Raw genomic sequence first — 19601 nt, forward strand, 5'->3', positions numbered from 1 at the left:
GAAAATCATACAAACTGCAAACCAGAGAAGACATATTATATCAAAGAGCACATGGTAATAGATATTTAACAATTGAGACAAATGAATACATTTGAAATTAAAAGAATGCAGCATTATAATGAATATGTATTAGTCTTTTCTTAAAGGATAAAACATCTAAATGAATCAATATGAAGAAAATAAGAATCTGCATAGGATACCTGGTGAGATGATAGAGGCTTGGTTTGTCGATTTCTAAATTGCAGTCCACATAAAGCTGTTTGTAACATGTGAATCAATGGGGGGTCTGAAAAATATTTGCAATATCAAGGGGATTTTGTTTATATCATAAACTTGGAACTTCCATGGCACGAATTTGATTGTAACAAAAAGATGAAAATGAAATTGGAAAGGGCTAAAAGATAAAAGTGGAAGCCATACCCATACCAGAGTAATTGAAAGTGGAGAACTTGTTGAGTTAAAAACGTTGAGTGGAAGTCAAAAAGAAGAAAGCACAGCAACGGAAACCAAACAACTTGGCCGAAAACATAGAGGAAAAATGGACAATATTAGAAGGCATGTCAGAGCGCCAGATGGCAGTATAGCTTGAACCTATCTTAGAGCTCAGCTTTATAATATTTATTTATATAGATTTTATTAAAGTCAGAAGCCAATTGAATTGCCAAAATTTTATTAAGCATCTTAATTTGTCTATTAAATACGAAATTCTATATTCAACAAGTTGATAACTCGCAAGTATAGAGAAATTCAAAAAAAAAAAAAGACGATGCTGGTTGTCAGATAATGAAAATCACAAGCCATTACAATTACAGAAGGTGGGTTCTAATAAATTTTTTTACACGAATTGCATATAATAATAATAATAATACAACCACTTCAAGTGGCACTGTGGCATGCAAAAAATACAAAGTAGCTAGCTTCCTCCCTTTTTATAGTGTATAATATATATATATATATATTTTTTTTTCCTGGTATCTTTTCTTTTTCATCTGATTTTTCTCTTCCACCTTACTTGATTATGTAAAGATAGTAGTATTAACTCATAAATTTTAAATTAATTAATTTAAATGTATATTTACTTTTGTTTTACATGAACTATAATGTTATATTTACTTATTAGTTGTTTTACTAATATCTCATTTTTCACATCTTCAATTTGGGCAGAGTATTTTGTTGATCCATTAATTATCAAATTAACAAGGAAGCAAGCGTTTTCAGAAAAAGGTTAAATTATTAAAATGCTAACCTCATCCAAGAATTGGGGATGGGATTTCACAATATCTTCGAAAATCACACCATTCAAACTCAAAATCTACCTTAAATCAAATTAAAATTTATTTATTTTTAACTAGTTAAACTTATTTATCCAAAAATATCCCAACCATTTGATTTTATATATTTTAATTAAAAATTTTTATAAAAAATTATTTTTATTAATAATATATATCTTAAAAATTTAATAATTTCATAAAATATTTTAATTTTATTCTATATAAAAATTTATAAATATTATTATAAAAAAATATATATATTTTATATTTAATTAAATATTTATACAGAGAGATTAGATATATCTATTCAAATCCATCCTATTAAAATTTAATTAAATTGAGCACCCATAAAAACCCGTCGTAAGTAAAACGGCTTGTCAAAGCAGTTGAAACGAAAACTCTATAAATGAGTCATAGAAACCCGAATTTATCCAAATTCAGAAATCAGAAGGCGACACTTTCTCCACTAGGCAAAAACAGACTGCTTTAGCAGATGCTGAGGCCCAGCTAACAGAGCAATTGGGATATAATGAAGTTCACGGGTTTCAATCAAAATTCAAGTAAAATATTAATGCGGCACAGAAAATTTATTGCCTCAATTTCGTCATAACATGAACAAGAGTAACATTTAAATCATAGCCCAGTCCATAGCTTTAAAAAGCATTTGTCAACACAATATTTGTCCACTTAACAATTAAATTCTCTACCCTGCAGTATCTTTACCAAGTAGGCAGTCCTCATCTAAATAGAAATCCCACATTAAAGTACTCTCGAAACCAGACTCAACCACAAAGTTAAGGTCATCAAAAGTCGGTTGGAAAACTCAAACACCATCTACTTATATAAATAGGAAAACTCAACGTTACCAACCAAACAGCTTCTGCACAATAGTTCTTGTTCTTCTTCAAATTTTTTTAGTATATAGTTTTTGGAGAAGCCCGCATACATTTCTCTCAAGCTTCACTAAAAAACCAAACCACAAGAAAACCTGAAAACAATAAAAACATAGGCAAATTATCAGATTGTCCAACTTGCAATTAAAAACCAACAACTCCAATGGATCTTTCTCTAATGTTCATACCTCACATTTAAACAAGAAACTACCACCCGTCAAGCCACAATTTTGTTCTTAAATTGAATGCAGCATGAGCAGGTGTTTTTATCATATAGCTGCAGCATTCAAACAGCACGTGATGGAGAGTTAATGACCAAGGAATGAGTAAGTACAATTAAACTAGCTAGTTAAAAGGGTACACCATAATCTTAATCAAAACTAATGATAGAAGAGTTATAATTTTCAAGGTTCTACTAACTACTAAAATATATATATAAAAAAATTGAATCAATATCAAAATTCTCAAGGAACTTGATGCTGACAAAATAATTAAAATTTGAAAAAAAATGGCAAGGGAGATTCCCTTAAAATGGTCAAGAGGCCAAAATGCAGTTACCTAAAATATCCTGGAGCATATTGCAGCCCAAAGCACTCCAGAACAGACTTTGGAGAACAGACGGGGCCAGATCAAGGGCCTGCATCACCACAAAACCACAACTAAGGATCTTGAAGCCTTCCAAGGATATAAAAGCATAACTGAACCGAACTTAACCTTTATATGCTTATTCAAATATGGTCCTCCTTATCTAAGTACTTGTACTTGGCTGCTTAAAATCCATCTCTGAGTATCTACAAAAAGAACAAAAAAATGCAATTGAAAAAAGTTAACTAGGGAAATCACACAGACAAAAATAAAAAGGGGCAAGTCCCCTTGGCAAGAGCATAGAAAATTCCACTTGCCTGCGAGGCTTTTGTCTTTGCCCAAACTCATCATTCACAAGCTCTGCAGGAGAAAACAAATTAGTTCCCTATAAGAATATAATAACCATGTTGTGAACTAATTTAATCAATATTGAAGTACAAAGGCATAAAAAGTAAGCTTGTGTCTCACCAGGTCTCTGAGAAGGTTTCCATTCATTATTGGACTTGTTAATATTGTCACTCTCTTTGCTGCATCAAAAAAATAAGAACCATCAAGCTTGGATCAATAATGTGTTGATAAAGCCTCAACTTCAGCCAGGGCAAACATGCAACTTTCAGAAGCAAATAAAAAAAATTAACATGTTGCATAAGATGCTCATCAAGTTAGTGGTGTAATAGAACACAAAGGAAAAAAAAATATAAAGGTCAAAATTGAAAGTTAGTGGTGTAATAGGCTTCCATAATTGGTTCAAGGGCAAATTTATGCATTAGGCCTTGCACCATCATGCATGCATGCATAAGCATCTACCCTATCTCATATCATGATTGAGCTTATAGGACAAATAATAAAAACACCAGTGACCATATACTACAAGCAACATTATTTAACAGAAGACATGCCAATTAACCAAAGTGCTTCCCACAGTTATTGATTTTACTGTACTTTGTTTTTTACTTTGTGCACTTAGCCATAGGATGCAGTTTTGTTTCATTCATCTACAGAGGTTATTGACAAAGTGGTATTTACTTCGTTAAAAACAAAGTCACCATAGAATCTTCCATTAACCAAAAAGGCAATAGATGATTGGAACGTTCTAGATAACCGACACAAATGACAGGCTACTAACCTCGAAGAACCCACAGAAGATGTCTGTCCAGATGGGCGAGCATGATAAGCCCCATCAACGCCAATATAAGGTGAACAATAAGTAGCCCCTAAAGCACCCGCAGCACCAGCCAAAACTGGTAGCCTAAGTATCATAAAAATCACCACCATTATTATTATCACTTAAGTGGGGGAAAAGAAACTCCTTGAGAAAAAGACTGCGAAGGATTTTTCTAAGCAAACACATCCACCAAATGATCATTCTTATCTAGATATCAACTACATAGCAAGAATGGTATCGAATGGATCCCTTGAATTAGCTACAACTTTAAAGGAAGTAAAAAGAAGGAAGTTTGAAAAGATGATTTATAATAAGTCTGATTATGCCAGTGGAGAAATGAATCACAGAAAGCATCAACTGGTCACTTGTAATTAAAAAGACATCACCGTCATTGAGCATAAAAGATCTAAAGGAAAAACCCAGAATCTCTAACTGAATAGTGTACTAGCTGAATCGGAAAAAAATATCATACCATGTCATTTCAGAATTTCCTAAACCAAGTTGAGGTTGAGCAACATATCCAGGAAACGCCATGCCAACAGCAGGAACTCCAATACCACCGGAATGCTGGCCCCCAAATTGCATAACTGCATGCCAATCACTCATGATAAGAAATGGCCCAAAGCACAAATATCATGCTTGCAATTTTTATTTCTGAATTAACATAATATAGATACAAAAATCAGCAAGCTAGGGTAAAGCTCTTTCCTACTCCATAAAAGAATAATGAAAAGGAATAGAGCTTTAAATAATTTATAAAACAAGGTCTTATATAATCTAATAAAATGTAATAAGAAAAAAAAAGAAAATATCGTAACAAAACTAATGCACTAGCTATAAATGAAAGCTCTAACTTTCCAATATTATAGAATTCCATGTTCCCCCTAAATAGCATAAAATGTGATCCTAAAACCTATACCTGGCAAGAAGGCTGGAGTTGCAGGAAAGTTCTGATCACCATGACCAACACCCATATTCCCTGATGCTCCCATAACCTGTGTACCGCCATACAGAAAAGAGCCTCTTCCGCTCCCTTGAATGCTTTCTTTTCCCTTTCCAACCAATGCACCTTTAGATTTACTTGATTCTGAAGTAGTTTCAGTCTCCCCAGACTCGTACGAATTTATTGACAAAACTGTTTTTGGGGGTGAAGAAGCTTGAGATCCAGTACCAGTACGCTGTCCGAACTGCTGACCAGGAGCTAGGACAGAAGGTTGGGCACGATTTTGAACAGGACTCCGCTGAACAGAATGGGGCTGTGTTGCAGATGAGGCTCTGTTGACTTGGTTTTGCACAGGGGCTGATTGATAAGTCGTCTGACTTGAAATAGCTACACCCCTTCCTTGAGTTCTAGATTGAGAGGATTGCATGGTATTGACCAAGGAAGATCCAGGTGACATTTGCATAGTGTTCAAGGACTTCCCAGCCACTGAAGTAACAGAATCATCACTGTAAAGCTTGTCAATACCAACAGAATCAGCTATATTCTTCCCCCGTGCCAATGCACTGGCTTTCTGCATGGAGAAACTTTCATTGATAACAGAAGTACGAATATTCCTGCTTGTACTTCCAGCTTGTACATTCCTTTTCTGAGTCAAAGGAATATCTTTATTCGAAGATCCAGAAGGATAAAAAGGAGGAGAAGCAGAACTCAAGCTTGAATGTTTTCTGGCAGGAAGCACTTGATCAGGTTCTGTATTTGGTGTTGGAGTAAAAGCTCTCCCAGAATTATTATGTGAAGTTTTATCTAATGACTTCTCAGGCTGTTTGTTTTGTGCTGGAGGTGCCAGGCTGCCGGTCTTCCATGTAGGTTCATACTTTCTAGGCCCCCTCCCTCTCACACCTTTAGGTGGCTGACTCTGATTGTTACCATTGCTGAACGTTTTAGATTTGTTCCTTCTAGCATATCCACGGTCTGGAGCTCGACTTTTCCCACCACGACCTCGAAAATTACCTTTAGAACCCCTTCTTCCCTGATATTATTTTTAAAGGAAAGCTTCAGAAAGAGAGAAGAAAAATAAAAGGGAGAATATATATAATTTTCACCTGTTCATAATGCCTTTCCTGCAAATTCATCTCCTCAAACTTGTCGTGCCCCCATTTCTTGTCATCTTTGGACTCCCACAACTTCCTTCCGCCATATGTTCTCCTAAACCAAGTATGACGTTGATTTTAAAATTACTTGTTTAATAAATGGACATGATAGCAGGCAAAATGAGATGGAAACATTGGCACCAAGGGATAATAGAAAGTGAAATACAACATTAAAATAACAATTTGATGGAGCAATGGCACAACAGCTAGATGTAAACAACATTTCAACCAATTTTTGTCACCAATTCTTTCTATCCATACCAAGTCAGAAAAGTATCCACCATAATAATGTTTTATCTCAAACCATCAAATTAAAAAAATAAAAAAGTGCAAACGGATCAAGAAAAGCATAATCCTGTCTCAGTTCAACTGCAAAATGTGAGCACAGACATGCACATGATACGGTACCAAAACCTCAAAATTAAAACATGATTGCCACATGAATGCTTATATTTAGGCCTGCTCATATAACTGTAACAGTATTGCTATCCAAATTCATCGCATATAAGAAGTTTTAAATGGGCAATTCAGATTCAAACAGCAGCATGAAGTTGTCCAGAATATTAAAACAATTCATTGCTTAAAAAAAAATTTATTTTCTCCTCCAACAAAGAATGGAAACTTGATATCCCAATAGAAATATTTAAGGACTCAATGAGGAACATACTGGACTAATTTATCAAGAAAATGCTTACAATTCCAGGATAAAATAGCAATTTAAGGAGGATATTCAAATATTGGGACACCAAGAACACAACCTCCAAAAGTCATCTGCAATTGAAAAGGAAAACTAGATGGACAAGTTCAAGCATAGGAAAAACACTACAAACTTCTTTTTTCATCCATAAAATCCAAGCAACATATAATTTGGAACAGAAGCATCACAAACCCATAGGTTAGCCATAGCATGATATCTACCCTCAAAAACAAAAACCATAACTTGTTATCTGATTGTATGACAATTCTTTTTCTCCCCTACATTCTAAATATCCTCACTAAAAGCCATGGCAGGGAAATTTTGTGACAAATACAGAATAGGTCTATATATGCATATTTTAGACATGCCACAATCACAAGAAAATGTTCCCTGAAAATTATCCCAAGAAAGGGAAATAATTTGGAGATAAATACTAGATAGGATCAGGTCTTACAATAATATTTGTTAATGTTAATGTTAATGTTAAAGGGGGAAGTTAGGTCACGATGAAACTTAATATTAACCAGCCCAAACATAACGCCTACATTTATCCAAAAACACAAACTCAATATACATGCCAGGGGACTAGTAACTAACTAGCTACAGCTGGATAGTAAAAAATGTCAAAAATCAGCGTTGGGAAATATCAGAATCTTTCCAATAAATTCGACTACTGAAAACGAAAATTATGTTACTACAGTAGTACCTGTGTCGACCACCAGCATTGTCTCTAAACCGATCATCATGCATGTAAAAAGCACCAGCAGTGGGTACTGCAAATGGTTCATTCTCCTTTCTCCCCTCTTCATCCTCCTCCTCCTCCACATGATTCTCCGCTGCTTTCACATCTGCCCCTTCCTCCACCTTCCTCCCCTCTACTTCCTTCACCTTAACCTCCACTCCACCACCACCTCCTCCTCTCTCCGCATTCCCTTCTTTCCCTTCATCAAACCCATCAAGTTCATCTTCCTCTTCCTCGTCCTCATAAGCTTCTTCCTCTTCTTCATCTTCATAGACCTCTTCTTCATCATCTTCCCCTTCTACTTCCTCTCCATCATCATCATATTCTGCTGCCCCACCCTGGCCATCGGATTCTTCAGAGTGAAGGGCTCTCCGATCCATTCTTGGTTTCTCTTCCCCTTCGCCATCCTCATCGTCGCTTGCCGCTTCACGTCTTCTCATCCCCAGCAGGCGCTTTTCCTCCTCAGGATCGCTCTCATATTCAGCCCCACCCTGAACATCCAATTCATCAGAGTGAATGGCCCTACGATCCATTCCTGTTTTGTCTTCCCCTTCGCCTTCCTCATCGTCGCTTGCCGCTTCACGTCTTCTAATCCCCAGCATGCGCTTTTCCTCCTCAGGATCGCTATCATATTCAACGTCCTCTTCACCCACCTTCGCCATTAAAACCAAAACTATAATAAAACTTTCACCCAAAGAAAGCCAATTTAGAGACAATTAAAAGCCAAACAAAACAAGCCTAAACCCTGAAACTCCCAAAAATTTCTCAGAGATCAAACACCAACTGTAGAAGCACCAGGTGAATTCACAAACCGAAAAAGGCCCAAAACAAACGCAAACTAATGGGAAACTAACGTAATTAGAAGCCCCAAAAACCCATTCTCAGAAGCCAAATTAAGAAATTGTGGTTAACCAAAACCAGCAAAACCCTAAATGTTCAAAATTCTCGAATAAACCAAACGCTAATTCGAGATAATGAGACGAAATCGAAACCCCTACAAGCCTAAATATCCTTCAAATTTAGGATTACACACGCTTCTGGATCTAGTGGTACAGATTTCAGCAAACCCTAGATAATGTGACACAGGAGAAAAAGAGGGAAGGAAAAAAAAAAAGAAAGAAACAGCTTATCCGAGAGGGATTTTCAAAGAGAAAGAAAAGTCTATTCCCTTGAGCGAGAGGGTATTTAAGGAATTCAATAGTTAAAAAATGAGGGTAATTTAGGAAATTGAGATTTCTACTTGGGTTTTTGATTGGTGAGGTCAGGGAGGACACGGGAAATGCGTACGTTGCTTTTGAACACGCAAAAACGTGCTTAGTGCTTACGTTGCAAGTCACATGTAAGTGAATCTCTAGAATCTAAGTGTAGCATAGAGACCAACGGGGTGTTGCCACGTAGGCATGCAAATTTGTCAGGTCCATTCCTTTAATTGCTTGTACTACAAGGCCCACGATTCCTTTCCTCGTGGAAATATAGAATCTTCTCACCAACGATTATAAAAAATAATAACAATAATTAACATAAATTATTATCACTATTTTAAATTAAATTTAACTTTATATAATAATTTTATTTTATATTAATTTTTTTAGAACGCGGAATGCTCAATTTTTTTATACTAGTTAATTAACTATATATTATTAAGAAAATATTTTTATTTAATTTTTTATTATTTCCTCTTTTGAACTTTATTTTATTTTCATGTAATTTTTTTATCTTAATATTTTTTATTTTTAAATATATTATATCAAGGTAAAATTATATTAGGAAAGAATTCTATTTATTTTTTTTCTTATTTGTTAGGATTATTTGGCTAGTATGTTCATAAAAACAATAATAATAAATCCCGTCAGCTCAAATTATTATTATGAGTATTTTTAAAAAAATAATAATAATACATACAATAGAAGAATTAAATAGCATTTTTTTTATCATTCTAAATATACCAAAATTAATATTGATCATACGTAAATACAATTCATTGGTCGAACAACAAGAATACATCCAATGTAATTTCCTGTTTTATCATGCGCTAGCATGTCATAACACTTCTTGTTATGGTACCAACATTTTATTCTTATTATAATCACATAACGAATGTATGTACATATATGCACACAAACACACTAAAGGGTATATATAAATGCATGGTGTTGGGATAAATAATTGAGCATTCATCCAGGCAGCTCTCCACTGCGGCTTCATATGTCAAATGAAAAACAGCACATGAAGAGTATAATATATATATATATAATGTTTATTTTGCGGATGCATATAAATAAGAACAAATTTAATTTGATTGATGGGCTTTCTATTCAAGTCGATCACCCCTTAATTTCACCAAATATTGATGGATTTAAAAATGCAATGTGAGAATTAAAAAAAAAAAATTAATGGGTGATATAGTTTGAGGTGCTAGATAGATGAAGCCATGCTAGGACTAATGCCCTTTAAAATCTAAAACAAAATAAGAGATTTATTAGTAATTTGCAATTTGTAGTTGTATTGGAATTGAACACATGCTGCGGAACGTCAAAAACATAACCTCAGCACACTTTCAACTTAAGATAGGTGTATTTTTTTTTATACAAAAAAAAAAAAAAAAATATATATATATATATATATATATATATATATACTTTATTCAAAGAGATTGTTAATAGGTGTCAAGTGGCGGTACTATAACCATCAAATGCACTTTAGAAGTCATAGAAAAGCATAATAGTATCATTATCAGTGAGCATTCGGTTTAAACTAAACCGAACCGAATTAAATTACCAAAATTAAATTACTATATTTTAGAATAAAATCAAACCGAAATAAATAAAATATCGAATCGAACCGAATCGCTTTATTTCGGTTCGGTTCGGTTCAAACCGATCGGTTCTAAATTTTACTTATTTTTAATTTAGACTTGATTTTCAAGTTATTTGGTTTGATTTTAACCTTAGTTTGAACATAATAACCATTAATCAATTAAATTAAGCAATATATATATATATATATATATATATATATATATATATATAATTACATATAATTCATAAATTCCTCATCAAAATAAATTAATTCAAAAATAAAAAATATTATTCGGTTCGATTCAAATCGATTTTTTTTCTTCAAAACCGAATCTAACCGAAATAATCAAAATTTTTAAAATACAAAACTGAACCAAATCGAATTATATCAAAAACCGAATTAAATTACCAAATTAAGACGGTTCGGTTCTGTTTTTCGATTTAAACCAAATAATGATCACTCCTAATTATCATTAAACTTCATCTATAAGAGCTTCATTAGAACTTATTTTTTAAAATTTTTTGTATTTATCTATCATGGGCCCCTCACATCTATCAGTAACCAAATTTACAATCTTCTTTTGCTGTTCTAGTTCACACCACCCAAAAACTCAAATTTACAATATTCTTTTTATGAGAAATACAAGTTTATCTTGATATTGATGAAAAGCTCTCATGAATCATAAGGTACTTTACCATTTATGGAATGTGTTCAACCTATTGTCATTTACAACAATCTTAACTGCTATTAGAAGCTGAAAATCTATTCTTCAAGCTTTGGGACTTCGGTCATGACAGAACTCCAGAATAAATGGACTAGTCTATATTGTAGGACATTTGTGATAATTTTGTGTTAGTAGTAAAATATTAGAATGAAAGATAATAAAACCCCTAATGATTGTGGTATATGAGATGACAGTAATAATATAATTCTGCTCAGCATCGTAAACTATATTAAATTAAAATTAACTCTCAAATTTAGTGATTCAATTATATATATATATATATATATATCAACAAGTTATATGTAAAATTATGGGCGGTAGAACCAGCCATAGACATAGATATAAAGAATAAAACAATAAGTTATAAAAGCATAAAATTATGGGCGGTAGAACCAGCCACGGATATAGATGTGAAGAATAAATACAAATAAAGATTGTAAGAAGATAGTTTTATTGAAGCTCTGATATCGGACACTCACAAGGAGATAGGATAAAGAAAGGGAGAGGTATCCCTAAGAAAGACTTGTAAGGAAAAAACCTTGTAAAATGAAGTAGAGAGCCTCTTCCTTTTATGGATGAAGGAAAGAGGTTTACAATGATTATAAGTTATTATTACACATGAGAAAGTTAAAAAGATATATAAGTGGAGTTCCTGTAGCCATGTGATGACCAAAGTTGTCTTGATGATAGCCAGAAAAGTTGATATCGAACTGTAGGCATGTGAAGAGTTATTGGTGCTTTAAGGTAGACAATATTCCAAAGCAGTCATCCTCATTATCATTACTGAGACTGACGACATCAGAAGATGAGTTAGCTTGGCTTGGAGTTTTCGAAGTGGAGGACCTGTTACTCGGTAATTGTTGGATGATAGTAAAATATTCTTCTTCAGACTTGGCTTGGGCCAAGAGGGATTGAGCATTTGATTTTTGGGCCAAAAAAGTCATAGGGTTTTGGGCAGAAGTTGAAGGAAGTTGTCTTTGCTCCTTAGGCTGTTTGAGTAGCCATTGTTTCACAGCTTCTAAGGAGGCCTTTTGATGTTTTTGAAATTTGGACCACCATCTAATTTTGAACTTGCAAATTAGAACTGGCCCTTGGAGAAGTTGATCAGTTTTGTAACCATAGTCCCATGAAAGAACCCATGGCATAAAGAATTTCGAAGCAAATAGTATGAGGGGATAAAATATGTCTTCTTCAGTTGTGGGCTTATGGCGAGCCTTGAAAGTTGTATACCCTTGATTGATTTCGGAGGGCAATATTTTAGGGATGGCTCCCATCCAATTCCACCATTGGGCGAACCATCTGGGAAAGTGAAATTTGGAGATGGTCTGGAAGAAAAATAGCCAAGTATGACAGTTGCTGGGGTTTTGGATTAGGAAAGCATTTATCCAAGCTTGGTGGTAATCCCAATATGTGAAAGTTGTAGTAGAAGGGAGGCTTTGACCAAATCTAGCTTGAAATTGCTTTGGGGCAAATAAGTCTTGTCCCCAATTGGCAGGGTGGATAACTTTGAGTATAGTGCAGGTGGAATAGTTTGGGACAGGGGAGTTTTCTGGGAAGTGTTTAATTTTGACTGACCCAGTTTCAATCAAAATACTTTGGTAGTAGGCTGGATCTTTAGACTTATCCCACGGATTGAAGTGCCAAGAACCAAAGAACTTAGCTGCACATAAACGAGGGTTAGAATCATAAAATCCATTCTCAACAGTTAAAATACTTTGATAAGAATCCTTTAAAATCCAGTTGAATGCTAAACCAGAGTTTTGAGAAAAGTTTTGTGAAACCACTGGTTCGTTTGATTTTAAAGTCAAATCCTTTGAAGGAACAAGTTTAGGAGTTGAAAGTAATTTTTGAGAGAGAGTTTTTTGGTTTTGAACAATAATTTCTCTCTCAGCTTCTTGAGAGCAAGCTTGAGTTAAAAGTTTTTTGTGTTGTCCTTCTGGGAGAGAATCTCTGAGGGACTGGCAAAGTTGTGGGTGATTAATGAGGCCTGCAAGCCAAACTTGCAAATCACTTGGAGAAAGTTATTCTGGAGGAGTTTGGGAAGTTGAAGGTTAATCAAGTTGATCTATTTCTTTCTGGAATAAAGCATTCCATGAGACAATAGGGCTTTGGGAAGTCATCTTAGGTTGGCTTAGTGTAAGTTGTTGAGAGGAAGCTTGGGGTTTGGGTGAAGTTTTCTTTGAGGTAAAAGCTGAAGATTTTTCTTTCATTGATTCTTCAGTCTTCTTTCTTGGTATCATTGTGAGGAGTCTGCAAGAATTCACGAGTTAGGAAGTCAGGGATAGAATTCATATCCCCTCTAATATATTCGATATCAAAGTCAAAAATACTTAAAATAGCTTGCCAACGAGCAAAGATTTGTTTAGAAGCGATGTTTTGAACATCCTTTTTCAAAATCTCTTTTGCAGATTTGCAGTCAATTCGAAGCAAAAAATTTTTATTAAGCAAATCACTTTGAAATTTTTGAATGCAGATGACTATGGATAAAATTTCTTTTTTAATAGTGGAATAATTTTTCTGAGTTTCATCCTAATGTCCAGAAATATACCGAACTATAACTTCTTTGTTATTTTTAAGTTGCTTTAGAATTCCTCCATATCTAAGATCAGAGGCATCAGTTTCAACAATTTTAAAAGCAAATGGATCAGCAAGATATAAGCAAGGAATTTGCTTTATTTGGGTTTTGATTTTCTGAACAAGGGGAGTGTGTTCCTGTGTCCAGGGCTTAGGATTCTTTTTAAGTCTTTCATGAAGTGGTTGAAGCAGTTTATTTAAGTTTGAAAAGAAATCTAAGACATAGTTTAAACATCCTAAAATCTTTGAAGTTGAGTTTTCTCAATAATTTTGTCAGGAAATTTATCAGTGAAAGCAAGTGACCTTTCTATTTGTGAGATTGTACCATTGGAGATATAATGTCCTAAGAACCTAATCCTAGTCTGGAAAAGACTAATTTTGGACTTAGAAACTACTAGTCCATTTCTTTTAGCAACAAGGATAAAAGTTCTTAGATGTTTGAAATGTTGCTCAATAGAAGATGAAAAGATTAAGACATCATCAATGTAAACTATGTAAAATGCAGAGTATGGATTAAAAATGTCATTCATGATGCGTTGAAATTCACATGGGGCATTTTTCAAACCAAATGGCATGACATTCCATTCATATTGGCCAAACGGAATGGTGAAAGCAATTTTGTAACAATCTTTGAGAGCTATTTATATTTGCCAAAAGCCAGATTTCATGTCAAACTTTGAAAAGATTTTTGCAGCAAAAAGTTTTTGAAGAAGATCCTTTTTGTTTAGAATCGGGTAACGAATCCATTTCAAAGCTTTGTTAAGAGGCTTATAGTTAATAACAAGTCGGGGGACTCCTCTTTCAATTTCGGAATACTTGTTAACATAAAAAGCAGCACAACTCCAGGGGGACCTTGAAGCAGAAATTAAATTTTTAGAAAGCAAATCTTTAATTTCGTTTCTACAGTGGTCTTCAAGTTCTTTATTCATTTGAATTGGGTGGGCTTTAGTAGAAATTTGAGATTCTTGAAAATCATTTTCGTAAGAGAGATCAACAACATGTTGTTTTCTTTTCCAAAAACATTCGAAAGATCTGAACAAACAGTATTTTCTATTTGTCGTTGAAGAAGAGAAATCTTTTTCTTTAAAATAGGAAGTTGAAGTTGATTTTGAATTCTTTGGATTAAAACAGTTTTTCTTAGGTTTTGAAGTTCTATTTCCTTTGACAAAATCAGACAGTTGAGTTGATTTTCATAAACAGAGCAGGCTTTAATAATATGCAAGTTACAAGTTTGGGGTTTTTCAATAAAAGGGAAAACAATCTTCTTTCCTTTAAGTTTAGCAGAAATATGATCATAATTAACAGCATAAAGAGTAATAAGATTTATGAATGGAGTGCCAAGTATGACCGTATGATGAATGTTATGCACAAGCAAGAATGAAGTTTTGATTTGCAAACCATTATTCAAAAGGTATGCATCAGTTTTTGAATCAATTTCGAGATAAGAGTTGTTAGCGGCCTTTAGCTTTTCAGTAGTTGCTTCTCGAAATGCTTTTGGAAATATTTCTTCCTTGATACAATTAAGGTCAGCACTTGTATCAAAGAGAGCAATAGTATCTAATTGAAAATCATCAGAAATTTTCAAAGTTATTTTGACCAAATATTTTTGGGAAGTGACTTGTTTTAAAATTGAAAGAAAATTATTTGGAACATCTTGTAGGTTGGCTAGTTGTGGTGTTTCAGTTTCAAGTTCTGGATTGTGTTCTTCTTCTTCAGAAAATTTGTTGAGAAGAAGTTGAATGACAACGAGTCTTCCTTCTGTTTGGTTTGGAGTTGCTTGAGTTCAGACTTGATAGTTTTGATTTCAGTATGAAGTTCTTGAATGGTGAAAGCAGAGGTTTTTGTTTTGGAAGTTTTGGCTTTTTGTAAGATGACTGTGAGGTCATATGGGTTATTGGCTTTAGATGGCACAGAAGTGGAAGGGGTTTCAGAAGATGATGCCTCAAAAGAGTGTTGAAGCTTGGTGAGATATTCTTTCTAAAGTTGAGGGTCTTAGATGTGTTGAATAATATCAAGCATAAACCTTTGATCTCTGGTGAGCATATTCAATTGTTTTTCGGATTTATCAGAAGTAGAAGAGTCGGAGAGGACTTCATCAAGCTGGAGGGCCTGATTATCTTCTGAAGAAATTGAAACAGTTTCTTCAGAATCAGAAGACTCAAGCAAAAGGGCTTCAAGTTTATACAAAGTTTCTTCTTCAAGTTGGAGCTCATGGATTCTCCTGTTGAGCTTGCAATATTTTGCAATGTGACCTTTCTTGCCACATTTATAGCAAGTAACATCTTTTCTGAGAGTATAATTGGGATCATAGGGTTTTTGAGAAGGTTTTTGGTACTTTCTATTGTAAGACTTTCCTTTGGGAGGTCTGTCTTGGTAGTAGGAGGTTTTATGTTTGGAAAAGTGTTTTTTGTGCTTGCGATATCTTTTGGTTTGACAGTCTGTGCATGGTTTGAAAGTTGAAGAGGAAGATGGTTTTTGGTAGGAAATATCGAATTGTTGGCAGAAGGTTCCAAGTTCTTTTTTGGTTTTATGGAGCTCCCATTTGAGTTGTTTCTGTAGCTTAAGATCTTGGCAAATCTTCAAGCCTTCTTTCTGGGTGAAACTAATGAGTTCTCCATAAGTGAGTTGATAATAAGGAATTTTTTCGTTATTCTGTTCCTTGATCTTATTTCGAACCTTTTCACCAAGGAGAAGGGGGAGGCCAACAAGGAATTTCTCCTTCCAAAATGGTAGATTAGAGTCTTCCCGAAGCATAACTCTGGTAAGGAAAGTATCCTTATACCAGTTGAAGTCACTAAGTTTTTTGCATCGAAGATTTGAAAGAAGCTCGGCATTCTTGTCTTTGAGATGCGAAGGATCTCCGACAAAGTGAAGTGTCAAGGCTAAGATGAGGGTGGCAACATCATTTTGAATTGGTCTGCCATTTTCATCAGGTATCGGATCTTGATCTTCATCGAGTTCAACATACTTTAGAATCTCAAGTTTCTGCTGGAGAGTGAGATAGTAATCCCACCATCCTTTTAGTTGACCTGAGAATTTTGCTATGAGAAGTTCTGTAATAGCCTGATCAGTGGTGCCTGTCTGGGTTCGATAGGCATTTGCAGCCATCGTCATTTGTTGGAAAATGTTGAGAACATTGTGTTATGACATTCCATCTATGTTCCATTCATAGACAGAAGAAGCATTGTAGCGGCTTTGGGAGAGGGCACTCGGCTTATCTTCCAGATTGATATCTGGAGCAGTGGCTCGTGGATAGTAAAGTTGTTGGGGATTCTGCCAATGAACTTTATATACTCTTGGAAGAGGTTCTTCTTGGAAGACGTTCTCTTCGTCAAACGGTTGTTCCATTACATTGACAGAGGCTTCAGGAGTGTCTGGAATGATGACATTGGACTTTAAAGAAGTTGATGGAAGTTGGTTCAGGCGATCCTGAATAGCTTGTAGAAATTCTTCTTTGTTCTTTTCTTGGAGGCTAGCCAGAGAGCTTTTTGAAACTTCAAAAGGCTTAAAGGCTGGAGCTTTCATCTTTGTTTCTGTGGAGGCGATAATGGTGGTTGGGTGCTGAACCTGCTTTTGGAGAACATTTAACTGTTTTCCAATAGTATGAAGATGACTATTGGTCCAGTTGCTCTGCTGGATGATATTTTCAAGATCTCTCTCAGTGTTCTTCTCACTCTTAAGCTTGAAAGGAGAAGCTGTAAGGGTGATTTTGAGATGGACAGATTGAATCCATTCTTCTTTTGAAGTTTGCTAGGAAGTTGTTTTAGAAAGTGGGTTTAAGGTTTTAGAAGCAAAAGGATATTCCAGATGATCTTCAGAAGCATATTTTTTAAACCAATCAAAGAAGAAAATATGCATTTGATGCTCATGAAGGAATGCATAAAATTTCTCTTGGATTTCCTGCCTTTGGTCCATGAAGTTTTGGAAAAACCAAAGTTTTTTCTCATGATTATGAGGGGCATAAAAATCTTTTTGAAGATAAGCTTTGTTAATATGAAAATCCTTTTGAAGAACATCCAGTTCAAATTCTTTATTCTCAGTCACAGAGGAGAAGGTTGGAGATGTAGGTCTGGGTTGTTCTTCAGGAGTGGAATAGACAGGTCGTGGTATGGTAGTTGAAAAGTCAACAGTTTGCATTGAAGTTATTCTTGGTATATCGGAAATTGAGTGTCTAGGTAGATCTGGGATTCGAGTAAAGTGTTCTATAGTTATTGGATAATTAACTACAGAGGGCGTTCTGGTTAGAGGTAGATCTATGATAGTAGGTAGTTGTGAGATTCTTCCTAGGTCTATAGTTCCAGAGGAAGAGGTAGCATTAAAAGATCTTCTGGAAGTTGGGGGTTTTCTAGCAAAAGAGAGTTTTACTTTTCCGTCAGGGAACTGAGCGATTTCTTTAAGCTGGGTATTTGGGCTAGGTGGAGGCAGTGGTTGTGGTATTGTGGCTCCTTCTAGGATCTAGCCTTCAGGTAGTGAGACTTCATTCCATTTGATGGCTTTAGGAATAACAGCATTGGCTCTGCTAAGATCAGTTTGAAGGAGGAGGGTTTCTCCTTTCTGACTGTGAATAAGAACTTTAGAAGCAAAAGCAGTCATCATGGCTTTGTAATGAACTTTAAAAATCAAAGCAATAGGAATAGATCCAGGAAGCATTTTATAATTATGAGTTTTAATTTGCAAAATAAGACTATCAAGCAAATTTCTATCATTTAAAGAAACAGTTAAATTTGGATAACATTCAAAAGAAATTGGACCAGTGTAAAGACTAGACTCAACAGAACTAAGCAAAGAATCTTGGAAGTCATAGAAGCAAGCATCTCTTAGAACAGTTAAGATGGAAGTGTTCAGACCTTCTTTCGTTAAGGGCTTGATTCCTACCTGAACTAACCCTATATAGATATAGTTGTAACTTTTGACTTTGTGTTTATTCAAGGAAGCAAAAGTTAAAAGCTTAATGATCTCAAAAGACTTTGTGATTGTAATATCTCTTTCCTCAGTTTTAATGGTATAATCAGTTTTGGTATATATATATATATACCAAAACTGATTATACCATTAAAACTGAGGAAAGATATATATAAAGATGATATATTTTTACTTGGACCTCCCAATTAAAATTTCTGCCCCCATTACTGTGGGTTACCAACTTATCGTTGGCCAATTTGATCAAGGACGGAAATACTCGGAGCTTGACCCCACAAGTTTTTAAAATTAAAAAATTATTTATAATTTTAATACATTTTTTAAAATGAAATTACTGATTACCTCTCTCAAATTTTTAAAATTAAATTTTTATCTATAAATTTTAGTATATTTTTTTGAAAAATTATTATTTGTTTCTCTAATAATTTAATAGTTTTTTTTTATATAAATTTCATTCATATTTTATTAAAATTTCATTTAATTTCTCATTAATATTTATTTTACCCCTAACTCAGAGGTAAATTTCTCTTGAATTTGATGCGGTTCACGGGTACACAAACGTGGGAGTAAAGTTTTACTGCTATCGATGCAGCGAGATTTGCAGCTTACTTAACACTCTCTTCGGCCGTCGCCAATTGCTGTGGTTTGGCCTGAGAATATGAGCATTAGCATCAGCATTACTGTCACCGTGACCGTAGCAGCTCTCTTTCAACATATTTAGCATTAGATTTTGAAGGTTGAACTAATTTTTTTAAATAAAAATATTATTTTAAATATTATTAAAAAAATAGTTTGAAAAAAATTATTTTATTATTTTAATATTTTTTAATTAAAATTGATCAAATTTAAATTTTAATTTTTTTAATATTTTTTAAATAATATATTTTAAAAAATAATTTTCTCAATAATATTAACAATAATGACAAATAGACCTTTCGGCCATTTTCATTCATGGATATTCTGTGATTTGCTTTGGATAGGCCTCTTTATTGGTAAATGTTAATTTTCTGAAAACGGAAGGGCATAAAATAAGCAGGTTTTAATTAATTTTTCAGCTAAATACGGCTCGCATGAGAAAATTTTGCGGAAATGAAATAAACTTTCAAACATATTCTATAAACTGTGTCCTAAGCTTGA

At 34.2% G+C, this 19601-nt stretch overlaps 2 protein-coding genes across 4 annotated transcripts; both read right to left on the reverse strand.

Moving 5' to 3' along the window:
• Nucleotides 1-1832: 1832 nt before the first annotated feature.
• Nucleotides 1833-8571, reverse strand: LOC110660373 (protein MLN51 homolog). 3 transcript variants are annotated; one of them, XM_021818672.2, is made up of 11 exons: nucleotides 7412-8570; nucleotides 5961-6063; nucleotides 4834-5887; nucleotides 4387-4501; nucleotides 3876-3998; nucleotides 3218-3276; nucleotides 3067-3109; nucleotides 2879-2955; nucleotides 2723-2801; nucleotides 2353-2441; nucleotides 1833-2259 (listed from the first exon to the last, which is right to left on the reverse strand). In XM_021818672.2, the coding sequence occupies exons 1-8, from the start codon at nucleotides 8107-8109 to the stop codon at nucleotides 2913-2915; spliced, it is 2238 nt and encodes a 745-aa protein (XP_021674364.2). In that variant the 5' UTR covers nucleotides 8110-8570; the 3' UTR covers nucleotides 1833-2259; nucleotides 2353-2441; nucleotides 2723-2801; nucleotides 2879-2912. The 3 variants fall into 3 exon arrangements, with proteins under 3 accessions (XP_021674364.2, XP_021674366.2, XP_021674365.2); XM_021818674.2 differs by lacking the exon at nucleotides 3876-3998 and having other exon boundaries at nucleotides 7412-8571; XM_021818673.2 differs by lacking the exon at nucleotides 2353-2441.
• A 6965-nt stretch (nucleotides 8572-15536) lies between these two features.
• On the reverse strand, nucleotides 15537-16652 carry LOC131183806 (uncharacterized). Its single transcript, XM_058154433.1, has one exon. It carries the CDS (start codon nucleotides 16650-16652, stop codon nucleotides 15537-15539), a length of 1116 nt encoding a protein of 371 aa, XP_058010416.1.
• Nucleotides 16653-19601: the final 2949 nt, after the last annotated feature.

This window comes from Hevea brasiliensis, chromosome 1, assembly GCF_030052815.1.
Source record: "Hevea brasiliensis isolate MT/VB/25A 57/8 chromosome 1, ASM3005281v1, whole genome shotgun sequence".
NCBI lineage: Eukaryota > Viridiplantae > Streptophyta > Magnoliopsida > Malpighiales > Euphorbiaceae > Hevea > Hevea brasiliensis.